General features: G+C 38.3%; 1 protein-coding gene and 1 long non-coding RNA gene across 3 annotated transcripts in view; one reads left to right on the forward strand and one right to left on the reverse strand.

Annotated features, from left to right (window-relative positions):
• Positions 1 to 4,409: 4,409 nt before the first annotated feature.
• The window catches only part of LOC101157884 (cAMP-responsive element modulator), a 58,123-nt gene continuing 46,276 nt past the window's right edge, over positions 4,410 to 16,256 (reverse strand). For both annotated transcript variants that reach the window (XM_023965168.1, XM_023965169.1), the window contains 5 exons: positions 11,952 to 12,040; positions 11,729 to 11,871; positions 10,915 to 11,091; positions 6,570 to 6,729; positions 4,410 to 6,486 (listed from right to left, as the gene is read on the reverse strand). In XM_023965168.1, coding sequence (XP_023820936.1) covers positions 6,342 to 6,486; positions 6,570 to 6,729; positions 10,915 to 11,091; positions 11,729 to 11,871; positions 11,952 to 12,040 — 714 coding nt within the window. In that variant the 3' untranslated portion in view covers positions 4,410 to 6,341. The remainder of the gene's footprint in view (positions 6,487 to 6,569; positions 6,730 to 10,914; positions 11,092 to 11,728; positions 11,872 to 11,951; positions 12,041 to 16,256) is intronic.
• Positions 8,269 to 12,734, forward strand: LOC110016999. The gene is made up of 3 exons (XR_002292316.2): positions 8,269 to 8,635; positions 11,958 to 12,054; positions 12,693 to 12,734. It is a non-coding gene; the product is annotated as an uncharacterized LOC110016999 (long non-coding RNA).

Raw genomic sequence — 16,256 nt, forward strand, 5'->3', positions numbered from 1 at the left:
CAACAGGATCTTTAAAAAGCAGAGTCAAAAAATAAAAGGAAAAAAAAAACTGGAGCTTCACTTTGTTTTTAGCAGGAAAAGAAAAGACCCTGCAAGGCAAATGGAAGGTTTGCTTACACGTTTCTCACAGTGAAGCGGGCACTTTTTGTCTTTAATTGATCTGACACACACTTACTTATACAATAAAAAAGTTTTTTTTTCTTTTTTTTGTTATCCTCCAACAAACTTGTTTTTAAATTAAATTAAATGTTATTAAATTATTCATTCTGTGACTTTTAAAGGAGCCACAAATAAATAGGCTGTTTCAGTGTTCAGAGCTTTTAAAAGGTTTGCTTTTTATTTCCTCTTCAGGGTCACTGTTAGAATTCCAACTCTTGCCATGGAAACCACGCTACACTTTTTTTGCAGTCTAGGAAGCTAATATGTAAGGGTTAATGGCCAACGAAGTATGCATTATCAGAAATTAAAGCACAACGTCGAAGCCTGAACCATCTGACGCGAAGCGAAGGTTGCTTCCGCAAAGTGCTTTAATGCTGTTACTGCACACTTCAAAGGCCATTAACCCGCTTATGTCATTGTCACTTACAAAACAAATAAATATTAATCAGTATTTAGTCCTTAATTTATGGTATTTTTCAGATTTGAATCTCTTTTTTCCCAGGAAGCACACTATTTCTTAAGTGCCGCGGTCAAGATTCGGCAATATCAAGCAATATATAAATGCTGATGTCATGATGGGTAAAGCATCAAATCAAAGAGAAAGTTCACCTCTTACTGCTTGTTTTTGTCCAGATGATGAAGCAAATGGTTGTTTTCAAAGAAGCCAGCACAGTGATACAAGACATTTAAGCTATGCAACCAGAACTTCTTTTTTAGGTGTGCGGTTATCCTGTGCGTTATGTAAGGGTTAATGGCCGACGAAGTGTGCGTTATCACTTTTTAACGCACACTGTGAAAGCCTGAAACGTCCAACGCGAAGTGCGCTAAAAAGTCATGATGCACACTTCAAAGGCCATAAACCGGCTTATACCATAGTCACTTACAAAAGAAATAAACATTAATCTGTTTTTAGTCCTTAATTCTTGTTTTTTTGGATCGCTTTTCTCTCAAAAGCGGACTATTTGTTACATCTGCGTTGCGCCGCACGACCGCTGCAGTCAAGATTCAGGGATATAAAGCGACATATATGCTGATCTTTCTGATGGGTTGAATAAAGCATCAGTTCAGAGAGAAAGTTCACCTCTTACTGCTTGTTTTTGTCAAGATGATGAAGCAAAATGTTCTTTTAACCCTTGTGCTATCTTAGATGAGCCCACCCTTACATTGACGTGTTCTCCCTACCATGACAAAGGTGGATAAAGATGGAAAGACTTCATGTAATCCATGGACATCAATGAAGATCACAAATCATTGAAGAAAAAAGGTTCAGGGCACTGTCTAGTGGGTCTAGATGACCCCACTCCCAATGTTAAAGTGCTTGGGGTAGCACAAGGGTTAAAGAAACCGGCGCAGTGATACAAAACATTTAAGCTAGATGACCGGAACTTCTTTTTTCACCTGTGTTATATCACTTTTTAATGCACACCCAGCAGCCAATCAGAATCGAGCATTCATCAGGACCATGGTATAATTTCTGATAATGCACACTTCAAAGGCCAATACCCACTTATACCATGATCATTTACAAAAGAAATAAATATTTAACATGTTTTTAGTAATTCATTCTTGTAATTTTTTCGGTTTGGATCCCTTTTTTTTCACAAAAAGCGGCCAATTTTTTCCGTGGTGCGGCGTGATCGTCACGATGTGTTAAATAAAGCATCAGTTCAGAGAAAGTTCTCCTCTTACTGCTTGTTTTAATCCAGATGATGAAGCTAAAGTTTGTTTTAAAGAAGCCAGCGCAGTGAAATAGAACATTTATGCTATGTGACTGGAACTTCTTTTTTAGGCGTGCAGTTATTAAAGTTTTTATTTACTATTGTGTTAACAATAAACAGTGAACACAAATCACAAAAGTATCAAATCAATACAACAACAAAAAACCCAGACAGGAAAAAAAAATTATACGTACATGACACTTGTCAGATTGTGCAGTGACAGCCTGGTCGTGTGATGTAATCAATGACATACAACGACTCCACACATGGCCTGTCTTAACCTGGACATTATTTGTATTAACAGTTAGGCTATTAGTTGAAGCGGTCTCTGTCATGAGTTTAATCAGTCCTTATGTTGAGACCTGTGGGGACTTTTCCAATTCCTTAGAATAAGTCTTGCAGCCACCATAAATCTGGCCACCACAAGTCACAAGAAATAAATTAAAATCAAATCAAATCAAATTAGGCGCAGAGTAAGCCTCTTTTTTATTTTATTTTTTCATTTAACCTTTATTTAACCAGGAAAGTCCCATTGAGATTAAAAACCTCTTTTAAAAGGGAGTCCTGGCCAAGAGGCAGCAAAAAGTTACAAACACAGACAACAAATAAAATTACAATTTCAATTATAAAAACAGTTACATTTAAAGGAGTTGACCTCAAGTGCTCTCAGTCTGGCTTTAAAATCATTTACAGAGATAGGTTCAGGGAGCTTCCAGGTTTTCTGCAGTGTGTTCCATGAAGTGGGAGCAGCGTGAGAAAAAGCTTTTTTTCCCAGTTCTGTGCGGACAAATGGAACCATGAGCAGTAGTTAATCATTTGAACGCAATGAATATGAATCAACATTTCTCCTCGTTAGTAAATCTCCAATGTAGGAGGGAAGCAGTCCAAGCATGGCCTTGTACATAAAAGTGTACCAGTGTCCTTGCCTTCTTGTGGACAGAGATGACCACCCCACACGAGAGTACAGTTCACAGTGAACTCCTAGTGCCTCTGCATATTTCCCCATTGTCCCTTTGTTAAGACTCGCTCCTGCTAGCTTACAGCCCCTCACAACCCCAAGCTAACATTAGTGGTGCAAGAAAAATGGTGAGCAATATTGGAGCTATACAGCTTTGAGCCAGATCCCAGCTCAGACAAGGAAAATAAAAACACAATCTATTTGTCTACAAGTCGATGTATCAGAATGGAGAGGAGCGGGGAGATTGTGGCCTGTCAATTGTAGTTTGTATATATTATTACAATCTTTTTTGAACAACCTTTTTTCTTCTGCTTCTAATTCACAACAATTTGAATAAAGAAATACTCAGAAACTCAGTTTTAATCAAACTTTTATTTACATGTGTCCTCCATCATTACAAAAATGCTACAAGAAGATCCTAAAAACTCCATGTAACCCTTGTGCTATCCTAGGCACTTTAAGGTTGGGAGTTGGGTCATCTAGACCCACTAGACAGACCTCTGAACCTTTTTTCTTCAATGATATGTGATCTTCACTGGTGTCCGTGGATTACATGAAATCTTTCCATCTTTATCCACCTTTGTCATGGTAGGGAGAACACGTCAAAGTAAGGATGGGGGGGGGGGTCATCTAATATAGCACAAGGGATAAATTGGAGAGGATCTTTAATCCCATTGGGTGTCACATAATTGCTGGAGCCTATTCCACCTATTGTTAAATGTAGGTAGGGTCCAGCCTGAACAAGTCACCAGTCCATTGCAGGGCCACACACTCACACTCATACATTCAGATTTAGGGGCAATTTAGAAATAACAATCAACCTATGGAGCTTGTTTTAAGACTATGGAAGGAGACCAGAGCGCCCGGAGAAAACCTACACATGCACAAGAACAACATGCAAACTCCACAAAGAACCCAGCAGACTTTTGAACTAGTGATGGGAGATTGCTGACAGTAAAATCAAATTGGTGTGAGGTTAGAGACTTCAAAACAAAGACATTTGATAAATCTCCTCTGATGTGGGTTGTAGCGTCTCATCACCCTGAAAATTTCCACAACTCCTAGGAAGACGGAAAGACCTACAGTACATCCCTGTATCCTTCAGAAGTTGCGAGTCATTTCATGGACCTTAAAATTTTCTTTTTAATATAGAAAAGGGGTTTTATTCATTTGAATTCTTCAACTGAATAAACTAAATGAGTGGTTTGTAGGTTAGCTGAAAACACAAGGGTGCCAGGCACTGTTTGGCAGCGCATTAACAGGAGGAACTGTGTCATGTACTTGTAAAGAACGTGGAAATGGCATCCAATCAAAATGTCTGTTTTGATAAAAGTGATGTGAAATAAATCAAATCAATTCAAATTAAATGTGTCCTTTGCATCTTAGTAACATGTTCTTATTTTGGGAGGAAAATTATCTTAAGCAATTTTGTTCAAAGTAAGTTTTCAGAAGCCAACCAGATACTTTCAACAATATGAAGTTAAAAACCCACCAATGAAAATGGAGTTTTTAACTTGTTCTTGTGGCATTTTTCCTGATGATGGAGGAAATATATTAAGAAAATGAAGTTTAAATTTGTTTTTCTGAATATTTCTTTATTCAAATTATTGCAAATCAGGAACAGACCATATGGCATATGAAGAAGTGCTTATTTGTGATATCAAAAATACACTTGGTGGGCCACAAGCTCCTTGCTCTCTTGACAACGGGGAAGGAAAGAGGGGGCGGGGTTGCTCTATGCCAATGGTCCGTCCCATTACACAGAGTCAAACATCTAATGAACTCCTGCCACTCAGCAGAAACTATGTCCTAGAAAACAACACAGGCTTGTTGATTTTAACTAAAGTTCAGTCATCATGAAATTGTAGCATTTTCAAAATTAAAAGAACACAGGGAACAAAAACAAAATACCGGTAGATCAAAAGATGATCAGTGAGACTTTGATAACATTAAAGAAAGTCTGTCTTTAAAGTTCAAGATGCCTAACAGAGCCTTAGTTTTGTTTCTGGTTGCAAAAATAGACAGATTGAAAATATCTTCTAAAACGCTTTTATGGGTGGAGTTGATAATAAACTGTAATCTTATTATACTTTGCAGCAACTAACACAAAATTCTTGATGACTTCAGTGAAAATGTAAAACTTTTTTTGAATAAAGAAAATAGTTTCACACTTAAGACAAGAAAGTCCACTGAGATGACAACAAATGGGTTTTTTTTAGAAGTAACATTTAAATGCAGAAAATATATTTATAATGAACAGATTTATTATAGAAAGTTTTTTTTTTCATCACAAAATACAGTAAAACAGAACGAGGTTTCCTCTTTAAACACAAACCTCATCAGGTTTTTAGCCAAAATGAGAGAAATATGGATTTACACTGTAATGAGCGACAGTTCTTGCATATTTTACTGGGACTTTGGGAGCCTAAGTCAATTTTCACATAATGAAAAAAATAAGGGGGGTAATATTTATTAAAGCATAACCACTGGAACAAATTCATCAGAAACAAAGAAAAAAGTCAGCAGAAATGATGTATTAAAAACAAAAATGTCTTTGAAATAAAGTTAAGAAACTGGCATCACCCTTTAAACAGAGCTTTTCCATATGGATCAATTGTTGAAGCAGATATTTTCAAAAGTAAGACATTTCCTCCACAATCAAACTGAAGGGGGGGGGGGGTTCATCACATAAGAGCATGTTTAAATTTACAGTTTTGATATAAATTAAAGTCATTCTTTCATGATCAAGTTTTTCAAATATAACAATTTCTTTAGTAGATATAAATATGGTTTTTGGAAGTAAATCATGTATAAACAATTTTGATAACATTCACTTATTTTATTATAGAGCAAAGATGTGCTGGTCATAAATAAATGTATTTTATGAGTCATAAAAATAAGTTTTATTACTGGCCTGGAGTATTCAGTTTTATAATATTTCTAAAACTTTTTCTAGTAATTTTTCTTTTCATTTCTTCATCAAACGAAAGCTTTTTAACTTTAGAAGATCATTTTGCTGTCCATATTTAAGTATTGATCCTTTTTCATAGTTGTGCTTTCACATGAAAGGAATGCTGTGACCAAACTCAGACGCAGGGATCCAAATGTCACTGGAACAGGTAAACACAGGTGGAGGTTTGCAGCTGGTGATGGATCAACTGTAGCTTAGCTTGCACCTCCTCCAACTGCTGATCAGCTGACCCTTTCCCAATATTTCTTTTTCTCTGTCTACAAGTGAGGCTTTTTCAGGAAGCACCTGCGTCCCTACTTCCTGTTCCTCTTCTTTTAGCCGAAGAACCCCCCCTAACGTGCACAGCAGCAAGCACAGCATACGGCACTCTTCACGTGTACAGAGAACGAGAGCAAAAGTGGCAAGCTCCAGCTGTCTGAATTCCCCACTACAACAGGCCTGAGTGAGCAGAGAAACAAAAGCAGTTTTTTTCTTCTTAGTCTTTTTCTTTGTTTGTCTTAAAGTGTCTTTAGTCTGTGGCCACCAGCAGCAGCTGCTACTCAGCTTTGTGGCAGTAAATGTCTTTCAGGGCTTTGAGCTCCTCAATCAGGGTCTTGTTTTGGTTTTCCAGAACTGCCACGCGGTTTTCCAGACACTTGACGTACTCCTTCTTTTTCCTGCGACATTCACGAGCTGCTTCCCTAAAGCGGAAAGAGGAGAACAGTGCGTTTTAGCGTCTTTCCTCACACCAGCAGGTTCACTAGGATGCTTGAAGATCCCTTACCTGTTTTTCATCAGCCGGACCTCCCTCTTGCGGGTGATTTCCTCGGCGTGCTGCGACGAAGGGCTCTGCATGTTGCTCGGAGACTCGGCCAGCACAATGCTCTGAGCCAGGCTGGAGTTAGGCGACCGCAGCTGATAGGCGGGGATGTCTCCTGTAGCAGCTGGGGGTAAAGATGGAAAAACGTGAACACATGAACCTCTTTATTTGACCACAAATGTGGTATTTAGAGTTTATCACCACCTTATTTTTTAGCAAATAGCCCGCATCCACTCTACTTCCTGCCTCAGAAGAGGAATTTATTCACCAAGGTGTTTTCATATAGTTCTTTTGATCTAATTTAAAATGTGAAAAAGCTCAGAGTACCTCACTTTGTCAGCTGACAGACTTTTAATTGAGATTTCTTCAAACTAGACAACCAAATGGCTCCATCCATCCACTCCTGTTGTCAAATGGCTTCATTATAAACAGAAATAAGTGACTTATGCTGTTGCTAGTGGAACCATAGCAACCAAATCCTTCAGTTTCAGCTCCGACTTCTGCTGTTCCTCAATCATTTGGCTCATATTTGTGATTTATGATTTACATTTTCCAGTAAGAAACTGCAAACTATTTCATCCTTGCAAAGATTTCAAACCTTTTTTTAGACATTCAATATATTTCACCATGTTTTGTGGTGTTTTAACTCTCCTTGCTTTGCGCCATTCCAAGCTTTTCTCTAATTCAGAAGAGTGGAGAGTTTTTGTGTCTCATTAAGAGCTAGGATCTAGAAATAAGAAAGATTATCTTTAAAATGAGTCAATCTCCTTTTGCTCCAGACACTTGACAATAGAAAAACCTAAGACTCAAAAAACTCTAATTGCACCGTCATTGTTGGTTCAAATTGAAGGATGTTATTTTAAAGTTCAATACATGTTGACAAGTTAGACTGGCATTCATTGTTTAATATTTTGGAAACAGAAATGTATATTTAGGTTCACAGAATAAATGCTAGTTTTAGATACTATGAGGATTTATTAATATCAGCCAACTGTACTAAGATTAGAATTTTATGTTGTTCAGATTTTGTTCTAAAATGAATCATTTCAGCTTTTAACACTCATTTTTTGTCACCGTCATCATAAATACAAACCATTTGCTCATAACAAGCAAAAATATGCATATTATTTTGTTTGAAAAATCCAATTTTAAGTAATTCTATCTAAAAGTTAGGATTTCTAGCTAATTGTTCCTTTTATGAATGCTTGCGAGGAACTTCCTGGATTTTGATCTCTTATCACAGATTTCTTGTTAAGTGAAAACGGCTTGCAGCATGGACAGATTTACTACTTTCTTGTGATTCTATTCTTAAAATTAGTGTTCTTTTCCTGCTTTTGGGCTGTCTTTTTTAGCAATGAACGATTAAATAAAATGATATCAATAGTTGGACTTCACATTTCCTGTTTCCATGTAAATGGCTACATCATTTCCATGACTACTGAATGGCTGCATGTTCCACTGTACAGTGGTTGTGGCTAAAGGTGGTCTCTGATTAAGGCGTTGGAGTTAAGCCATCACTAAGATCATCTTTAACCAAACTATCAGCTTTCCTCCCACCACTTTTGTTTCCTCTTCTTGAGAAGTTACAGTCTTTACACACACACACACACACACACACACATTCATTTATCCAGACGTAAGCAGGTGAGTGCACGTACACACACACACACACACACACACACACACACACACAGAGTGCCTTTGCAGTCTGCTCTTGTTGTGATAACGCGGTGACTCGGCCTGTACTGACGTCAGTGTGTGCGTCTTCTCTTGCACGCTGTGCATTCTCTCTTCCCCGCTCGTGTTCCAGGAAACGCTGTGACGTCAAACTGGCAACTATCTCTCTCCACTCCCTCCACCACACCCGCCCCTTTACTTCCCCCTCCCTCCCCCTCTGCCTGCCTGCCTGTCCGTCCGTCTGCCTGACAACCACTTTAGCAGTTTAGTGAGTTGTGTTTGCAAAGCAGCAGAAGACAGTCAGGCAGGAGCAGCACTGCTTGTACTAAACCAAAGGCTTGTTGACTTGCAAGGTTTGATTTCTCTTTTTTTCTCCTACTTGTTAGATAAGGAATTTCTCAACATAGGAATTAAAAGTAGACATTTTGGAAAAAAACAGAAAGAAAAAGTGTAGATTTGCTATTAGCTCTTTTACATTTAACAAATCCATGTACAACACGCACACACACATACATAGATTAGACTTATATATATATAAGTAATATATTTAGCAATAAAAGCCGAATCTATGAAACAAAAATCAAAGAAAGAAAGCAAAATACAATTTTAAACGCGCATGGAAACTTTACCTGACTCAGTTTCATCCCCAGTAACAGCCATCTCTTGTTTCCAATAATCCAGCACCGCGGCAGAGCAGACCCGGAGCGCAGAAAAACCCCCTCCTCTGTCTTTATTCTCCCTCTCTGAGTTGAATCTCCTCTTATCGTTCTCCCCTCTTTTCTCTCAGCTCTCTCTGTATCACAGTGGCCACTCGTCAACTTTGCAGCCCGATTACAATTACAGGCATTGACATCACCGTGACATCACTCGCGCCCGCTGAAGTCAGTGAAACACCCTGGATTAGAGTTCCTCCCACTCCCCCCGCTGTAGATCAGGCAGAGAAACACAATGTATGCTGGGAGGGACAGAAGGAGCTGAAGGGAGGGGGTGGTAGTGGAGGGCTTGTATTTTTAGCTTCAGTGACGCAACTGGAGAGACGCTCAACAAACAAGAGGATATTGTGTCCCAAGTGGCAGCCATGCAAACTGTTGAGCTGCATGATTACAATTCTGCATGTGTGTGTGTGTTGAATGACCAATGGGACAATTTAAGTAATCAACATCACTCCACTTAACTTAGTTATAATTATAATAATTATAATAACTTTCTTTTTTTTTAATTTTCATTAATTTATCTTCTAAGCCGTTTGTTCCCTTTGGGGGTCACGGGGCTGCTGGAGCCTATCCCAGCCACTTGTGGACGAACCCTGGGGACACCCTGGACAGGTCCCCAGTCTGTTGGAGGGTCACACATATCACACTTGGGGACAATTTACAGTTGCCAATTAACCTATGAAGCATGTTTTTGGACGGTGGGAGCAAGCCGGAGACCCCGAAGAAAACCCAACCATGCACCAGGAGAACATGCAAACTCCACACAGAAAGGTCTCCCATTATTGTTCTGGTTCAGGCCCCCCAGCCAGGACTTGAACCAGGGTTCTTCTTGCTGTGAGGCAAGAGTGCTAACCACTGCAATACGCCATGTTTCAACTACTTGTATCAAACCGAGACCTAAACTGGTAGAATGAATGAGTCAATGGCTTTTGAAAACAGGGATGACAGATCTGTAATGTCAAACTTAGTCTTCTTAAAGAGGCTGACAGTAGATTTTTGTCCGACTGGGTCAGAGAAACTTGTATACCAACTCTGATGTCTCCACAACAGTTTTGTCTATAGCAGCCACTTAAAAAATTCTGTAAAGGTTTTAATCCCGTTAACAGTAAAGTAACAGTAAACCACTTTTTAACACTTTGGTAGAAATATTAATACCTTTTTCTGGCTCATGTATTCAAATATGAATAATTACAGCTCAATTCTCAGTTTAATCTCTTTGAATTGTCTTTGCCCTCTGTGGCTTTCAGAGTTTCTGTTCACAGTCCAGTTCTTCTCGTTTTTGACAGCTTTGTGTTTCTATGCTTAATGAATTAATGAATTTATTTAACCTTTATTTAACCAGGTAAGCTATAAAGAACATGTTCTTATTTACAATAATGGCAATCTCTTAATTAAATAAATAGATAAATAAATGTTCTTCAAATAAATAAATTTTGATCTCATGTTTACAGTGTTTCCCTGACATTATTGGATGCCGAGTGGTTGCGTTTTATACGCAATTGAAAAAAAAATGGTTTATTTATTTTTGATAGCCTGCGATACCCACACAGCGATGTAATAAGCACCCCTGTTTTAAATGATCTGCAGTGACAAACAACTAAGACAAAAAAGACAAAAAAGCTGTATCTTTTTTTTCTGAAGGAACTGTGACAACACTGACCAGCCGCTACAAAGTGATGTCCAACTACACGTCATTATGAAACTAAAAAACAGAAAAAAATGGATGATTTTTCCTCAAGTTATTGCTGTTGGCTCACATCAACTTGGATAATGGTCTTCAAGCACATTTGTTAATGTTTTTAATCCAAATTTCTCATTTCACGGAATTTGTTTTTATTTCCCAAATGTGATGTTAAAAACTGAACCAATGCCCATCAGATATGCTTTATGCCTGATCACATTTACTCAAGTATACTCACCTTGGATGAGCACCTGCCCCCCGTGGATGTAGAACTGCTGTGGAGATTCTCCAGCTTGCAGGAAGGTGGCTGTAGGCTGAGGGGTGGGAGAGTTGGCAACAGTCAGAGTCTGGACCCTGTGAAGGGCTTCTACTGCAGCGCTGGTCAGTGCAATACCTCTGTCCTGAGTGACAGCAACTGTGTAGAAAACAAGTTCAGATTAAACCACGGACATATAAACATTAGATGGATGACCTGACGTCACTCATGAGATTTTCAAAGGCCAAAATAAGCTTGTGAGATGGGAACATTGACTTGGGTTCAGTCTAGGCCGGACCAAGTTAAGTCTGCCGTGCAGTTGGTTTGGAGTCAAATCAGACTTTTTAACATGGCAGCGACAGAGAAAAGCCTACATTGCAACCAGCTTCCAGTGGTCATTTGAGGAAGTGCAACATTTGATACCTCCATGTTAATGTAAAACCTGGAAATGGAAAAACACAATGAAGCACCAATCTAAGTTTTCTGGGGGATTTTAGCAGCAGGAAAAATCTTTAACGCTTTACCTCTCAAATCATTTTAGATGTTACTGCGGAAAAGCACCTTAGAGGCAAATTTATAATGATCTCCTAGTGCGACACAGGTTTTTGATTTTGGCTAAAAACGGCATAATCATAAATAAAAGACCACTTGGAATGTTTTTACAATAGAACAAAAGATGATCAGAGTGGGACTTCACATTTTTACAGTGAAAGCATCTAAGCATTAAACACTTGGGATTATAAAATAGCCAGACTACAAACTCTGCAGTAGGAGATGCATCTGTGTTTGCACTGACTGTATGGGCCTGAGCTGCTCTGGTAGATGGAGTTTGGCAGAGAAATGGGGGGGTTGCTGGAGGCCTGCACCTCATCCTCTGCCGTTTCTTCTTCGATTTTATCAACTGCTGGAGAATCTGAGGAGAGCTCATTTAGAATTTTTCTATTAAAGAAAAACAGAAAAGGGATCAGACAGATAAACATGTTTAGACGTCATCATGATTACTGCTTACGTATTCTCACCGGTAGGAGGGACGCCTGGAGAGAATCTCCCGTCTCTTCTGCGTGTCTGCAACAGGCTGTTCCCCCTCCAATTTTATCTCAGGAGTGATCTGCAGAAGAATGTGTGAGTAATTCTCAGATGTTTACATTTTATGTCAATGTCTTTCAATCTCTTTTTTATGTTGTGCTTAAAATTTATATAGTGGTAAAAAAAAGACACCAGAGACAGAATTTCAGCATTGGATGGTTTAATTTATCCAGCTCAAGACATGTCTCAAGAGAATTTGGAGACACTTTTTTAATGTTGCAACCATCTTTAAAGTCCCCAAGCAATCCCTCTTTCAACCATGACTCATCATAATATTGAATCCCCCACTTTGCATCAAGGAGTTAACATAAAAACCCAAGAAGGATTTTGGGGTCATCTGTCACATCTGACAGAAAGTTTTTCTTCAGCTTCTTTGACACATTTAAATCATTGAAGGTTAAAATTAATACAAAATGCATTTTGTTTTTGTTTTTTAATCATTCAAATAAAAAAATAAAAAACATCCAAACCTAAGCAGACACTATTTGAAATACAATTTAATCGGTTACTTCAAAAGGGGCCCAAGTCCACAATATTTCAAAATAGGGATATTCTATAATCTATGGTCTTCGAGGGAAAAGCTATCTGATTATGTACAAAAAAAGTCCCAAGTCCGTTGTAATGTATTGACTATGCTTGACATTTAAAATGCAGTAACCCTTGTTCTATCCTAGGCACTTTGCCATTGGGAGCTGGGTCATCTAGACCACCACGTGTCAAACTCAAGGCCCGGGGGCCAAATGTGGCCCTCCATGTCATTTTATGTGGCCCGCGAGAGCATACAAGTTTTTAATCTTTTAAAATAAAAATAAATATTGGTGTGTATTTATTCATAACTAGGGGGAATCTGACTTGAAATATGGGATTGGTCAACTATACATTAGGACTTAAACACTGTCCATATAACCTAACCTGACAGAATCAAATGTAAAAGGATTTATGCTAAAGTAAAAAGCAAACATATGTTTACTATGCAACTGGAATTGTCACTTCATAGTAACTAAATAATGAGTTATTTAACATTAAGGAGTAGTTGTGTTTATTTTTCATTATTTGATTACATGTATAAGTTATATCTGGCCCTTTGAGGACAACCACTATACTGATGTGGCCCTCAGTGAAAATGAGTTTGACACCCCTGCACTAGACCGTGCTCTGAACCTTTTTTCTTTAATGATTTGTGATCTTCCCTGGTGTCCATGGATTACATGAAATCTTTCCACCTTTATCCACCTTTGTCATGGTAGGGAGAACACCTCAATGGAAGGGGGGGGTCATCTAAGAACACAAGGGTTAAGTGCTAAATTCCTGGCCTTGGGCCTCTCTTGCATGGGTTTAGCTTTATCCCATACATGGCAGCACTACGGTAGTTATCCAATATGGCAGCGCCCCTGTTTAATTCAAGAAGGGCCCAAGTCCAGAGACTTTAGTTTGCTAGTCCTCTGAAATGATAAAAGTGAGGTGCTTCATATCATAGCATATGTAAGCTATGAACTGGTGCTAAATCTGGGTAAAGTTTTAATCACTTGGTGTAGCCTCCCTTTAAGCTATGCAATTAAAATCATTTCCTGGAAAAACAAACCTCTTAGACTTGGGCCCCTTTTGAACTAACCGATTCAATTGCTTCCTGTACCTTACTGTTTTCTGACAACAAATGAAATCAGAGTTTATTTAATTATCTTTCACATCTTTCGCCATGTTTGACAAGTTTGAAGTATTTAATATATCGTAATAGAGCTGTAAAAGAAAAAGCCTAGAGCAACATTCACGAGATTTGTACCGTTTTGACATTTCGCACCAAACCTCTTCCAACTGTAGGTGACAGACATGTCCGAGTAAACAGCAGAAAAAGAAACACAAGAAGCCCCTTTCTGCTCATCCAGTGTGAACGTGCATCACATTTCTGGTGTAAACGTAGCATCAAACATTGTAAACTTGAATTCAGTTATAACAGATAGCCAGAGAGTTATAAAAAATATTTCTTGTTTTTCACCTGTGTATATGTATAGATATATATATATATATATATATATATTTTGTTCATCCCAAAAAAAATAATTAATGAATGAATAAATTATTTTGTTGCCTTGAGGCTCATGCAGCCACATTAAGGGATGTCATGTTGTGCGTGTGGTAAGTGTATTGTAAAGTATTCATAAGGATAACAAAAGTTGCGCATACAGATGATCCTGTTGTGCCCTCACGCTGCACTCTAGTCAATACGGTGCGAGTACTGGCTCCTTAGGACGCCTGTAGGATGCTGACAGAGGACGCACATAACGCATGAACAACACTTATGCACAGTGCGCAGGGTTCAGGGGGGTTTGCAAATTTTACACCGCTTCAACATTTTCCTGCCACATATCTGCTCATATTTTTAACAAAACGCTCACTACTGAGAACTATGGGATAATATTATGGGACAAAATCTATCCACCATGTCAAAAGGTGCCCTGACGCTCAATTTATTGCATAAAATTACATTGTAGCGTTGGTGAGCCGGCTTGCGGGTCAAAGCTAACGGCTATGAGTCACGACTCAAGACTTGCAAGACGTGAGTCCAGTCAGCCACCTGAAGTAGGTCTGAGCTGTTTGCATCACTTGCCGATGATTAGCTGAAGGATAGTACGACAAAAGAAAGCAGAAAAAAAACAGTATTTCTCATCAACATCTGCAATCCATTTTATGAAAAAATGTTAGGTTTTTGAATCAATGTATTGACTTTAAAATGGATTAGTGACTTAAAATTGGTTCCCCCTGTTTCTAAAGGAATGTGACCACAGAAGTAATGCAAGCAAAGCCTCTGCTCGTTTAGTGATAGGAGTTCTGGCTCTTATAGAGAACAGTTTCTTCTGGCTTGGCTCACTTAAGAGCTGACTCTTTCAGCTCCTAATCAGCTCTTCAGATTGTTTTGTTGGTTTAATTAAATCATCATCTATAATAGAAAATTATGCACACAATGAATTGTTAATGTTAAAAACTGTGTTTTTCTTAATATGTGCTTTATATGCTTTTATTTGTTCACTGCTGATAAAATTTAAAAATCTAAGTGTCTCAGCTTCAGTCAGTAATCATCTGCTCTGCTTTTAAGATTCTTTCCATTACCAGTTCATATAAATATAGACATGTATTCGCTTTTTAAAAGTTTATTGATTTTTACAGAATGGTGTTTCACAGAGTTTACACTTTGTTGATGGTCCCTTGGCAGCCGGCTCACTGCATGTCTGGATTCACAGCTTGAAGCAAACAATTCTGATTAAAAGGCAATAAAAAAAATCTTTTTTCTTCAGAAATGCATTTGTGGTTCACTCTCTGTGTTAATACAAAATGATTGAGATACTTGCTGACACACTTGAACGTTGATCAGAAGAATTATTGAAGCAGGAAGTCCGAATCTGTGAAGATCTAATTTAACCGAACTGCAGCTGCTCTATTCCCGTGTTCCTCCGCGTAGCTGATAACTTTTATAGTTTACAGTTTAAACTGTGCCTCACAATCGTGTCTCTTTGCATTCCAGGGATTGCAAGCGTGCAGTTGTAAAGTGGGGGGTCGCTCGGTTAGAATTGCGCCTGCGTGGTTGTAAGGTTCCTCACTCAGTTCCTGAATACACCTGCTCAGTTGTCTTTACGCCCTTTTCCTTTATGGCAGAGATGAAACGCCATATGTCAAACTCATTTTCACTGAGGGGCACATCAGCATAGTGTCTGTCCTCAAAGTGTCAGATATAATTTCTACATGTAACTAAATGTAATGAAAAATAATTGTAACTACTCCTTAATGTTAAATAACGCATTATTTATTTATTATAACTTTTTAAAGTGACAATTACAGTTGCAACACATGTTTGCTTGTTACTTTAGCATAAATCCCTTTTAATTTTTTTCCGCTTGTTGAAGCCCACATAACTCCATTAATGAAGGATCAAACTGTCCAAGTGAATAAAGAAAAATAACATAAAACTGAGCTAGAAAGAACATGTATTATAATGTAACATTTTATATAAATAGGCTGCACACAGCCTTGCATCCAACTGATGGTTTGATGACAACATTTTCTCTGCACACACACATAAGACCTGCAAACATTGAATAAATACAACAGCAGCTACACATAAATAATATGTAATCAACTAAAAATACATATATATTTTAAGAAATTAAAAACTTTGAAGCTCTCGCTGGCCACATTTGGCCCTGGGGCCTTGAGTTTGACATATGTGCTCTAGATCAGCGGTTCTC

Source organism: Oryzias latipes, chromosome 17 (assembly GCF_002234675.1).
Source record: "Oryzias latipes chromosome 17, ASM223467v1".
Taxonomy (NCBI): domain Eukaryota; kingdom Metazoa; phylum Chordata; class Actinopteri; order Beloniformes; family Adrianichthyidae; genus Oryzias; species Oryzias latipes.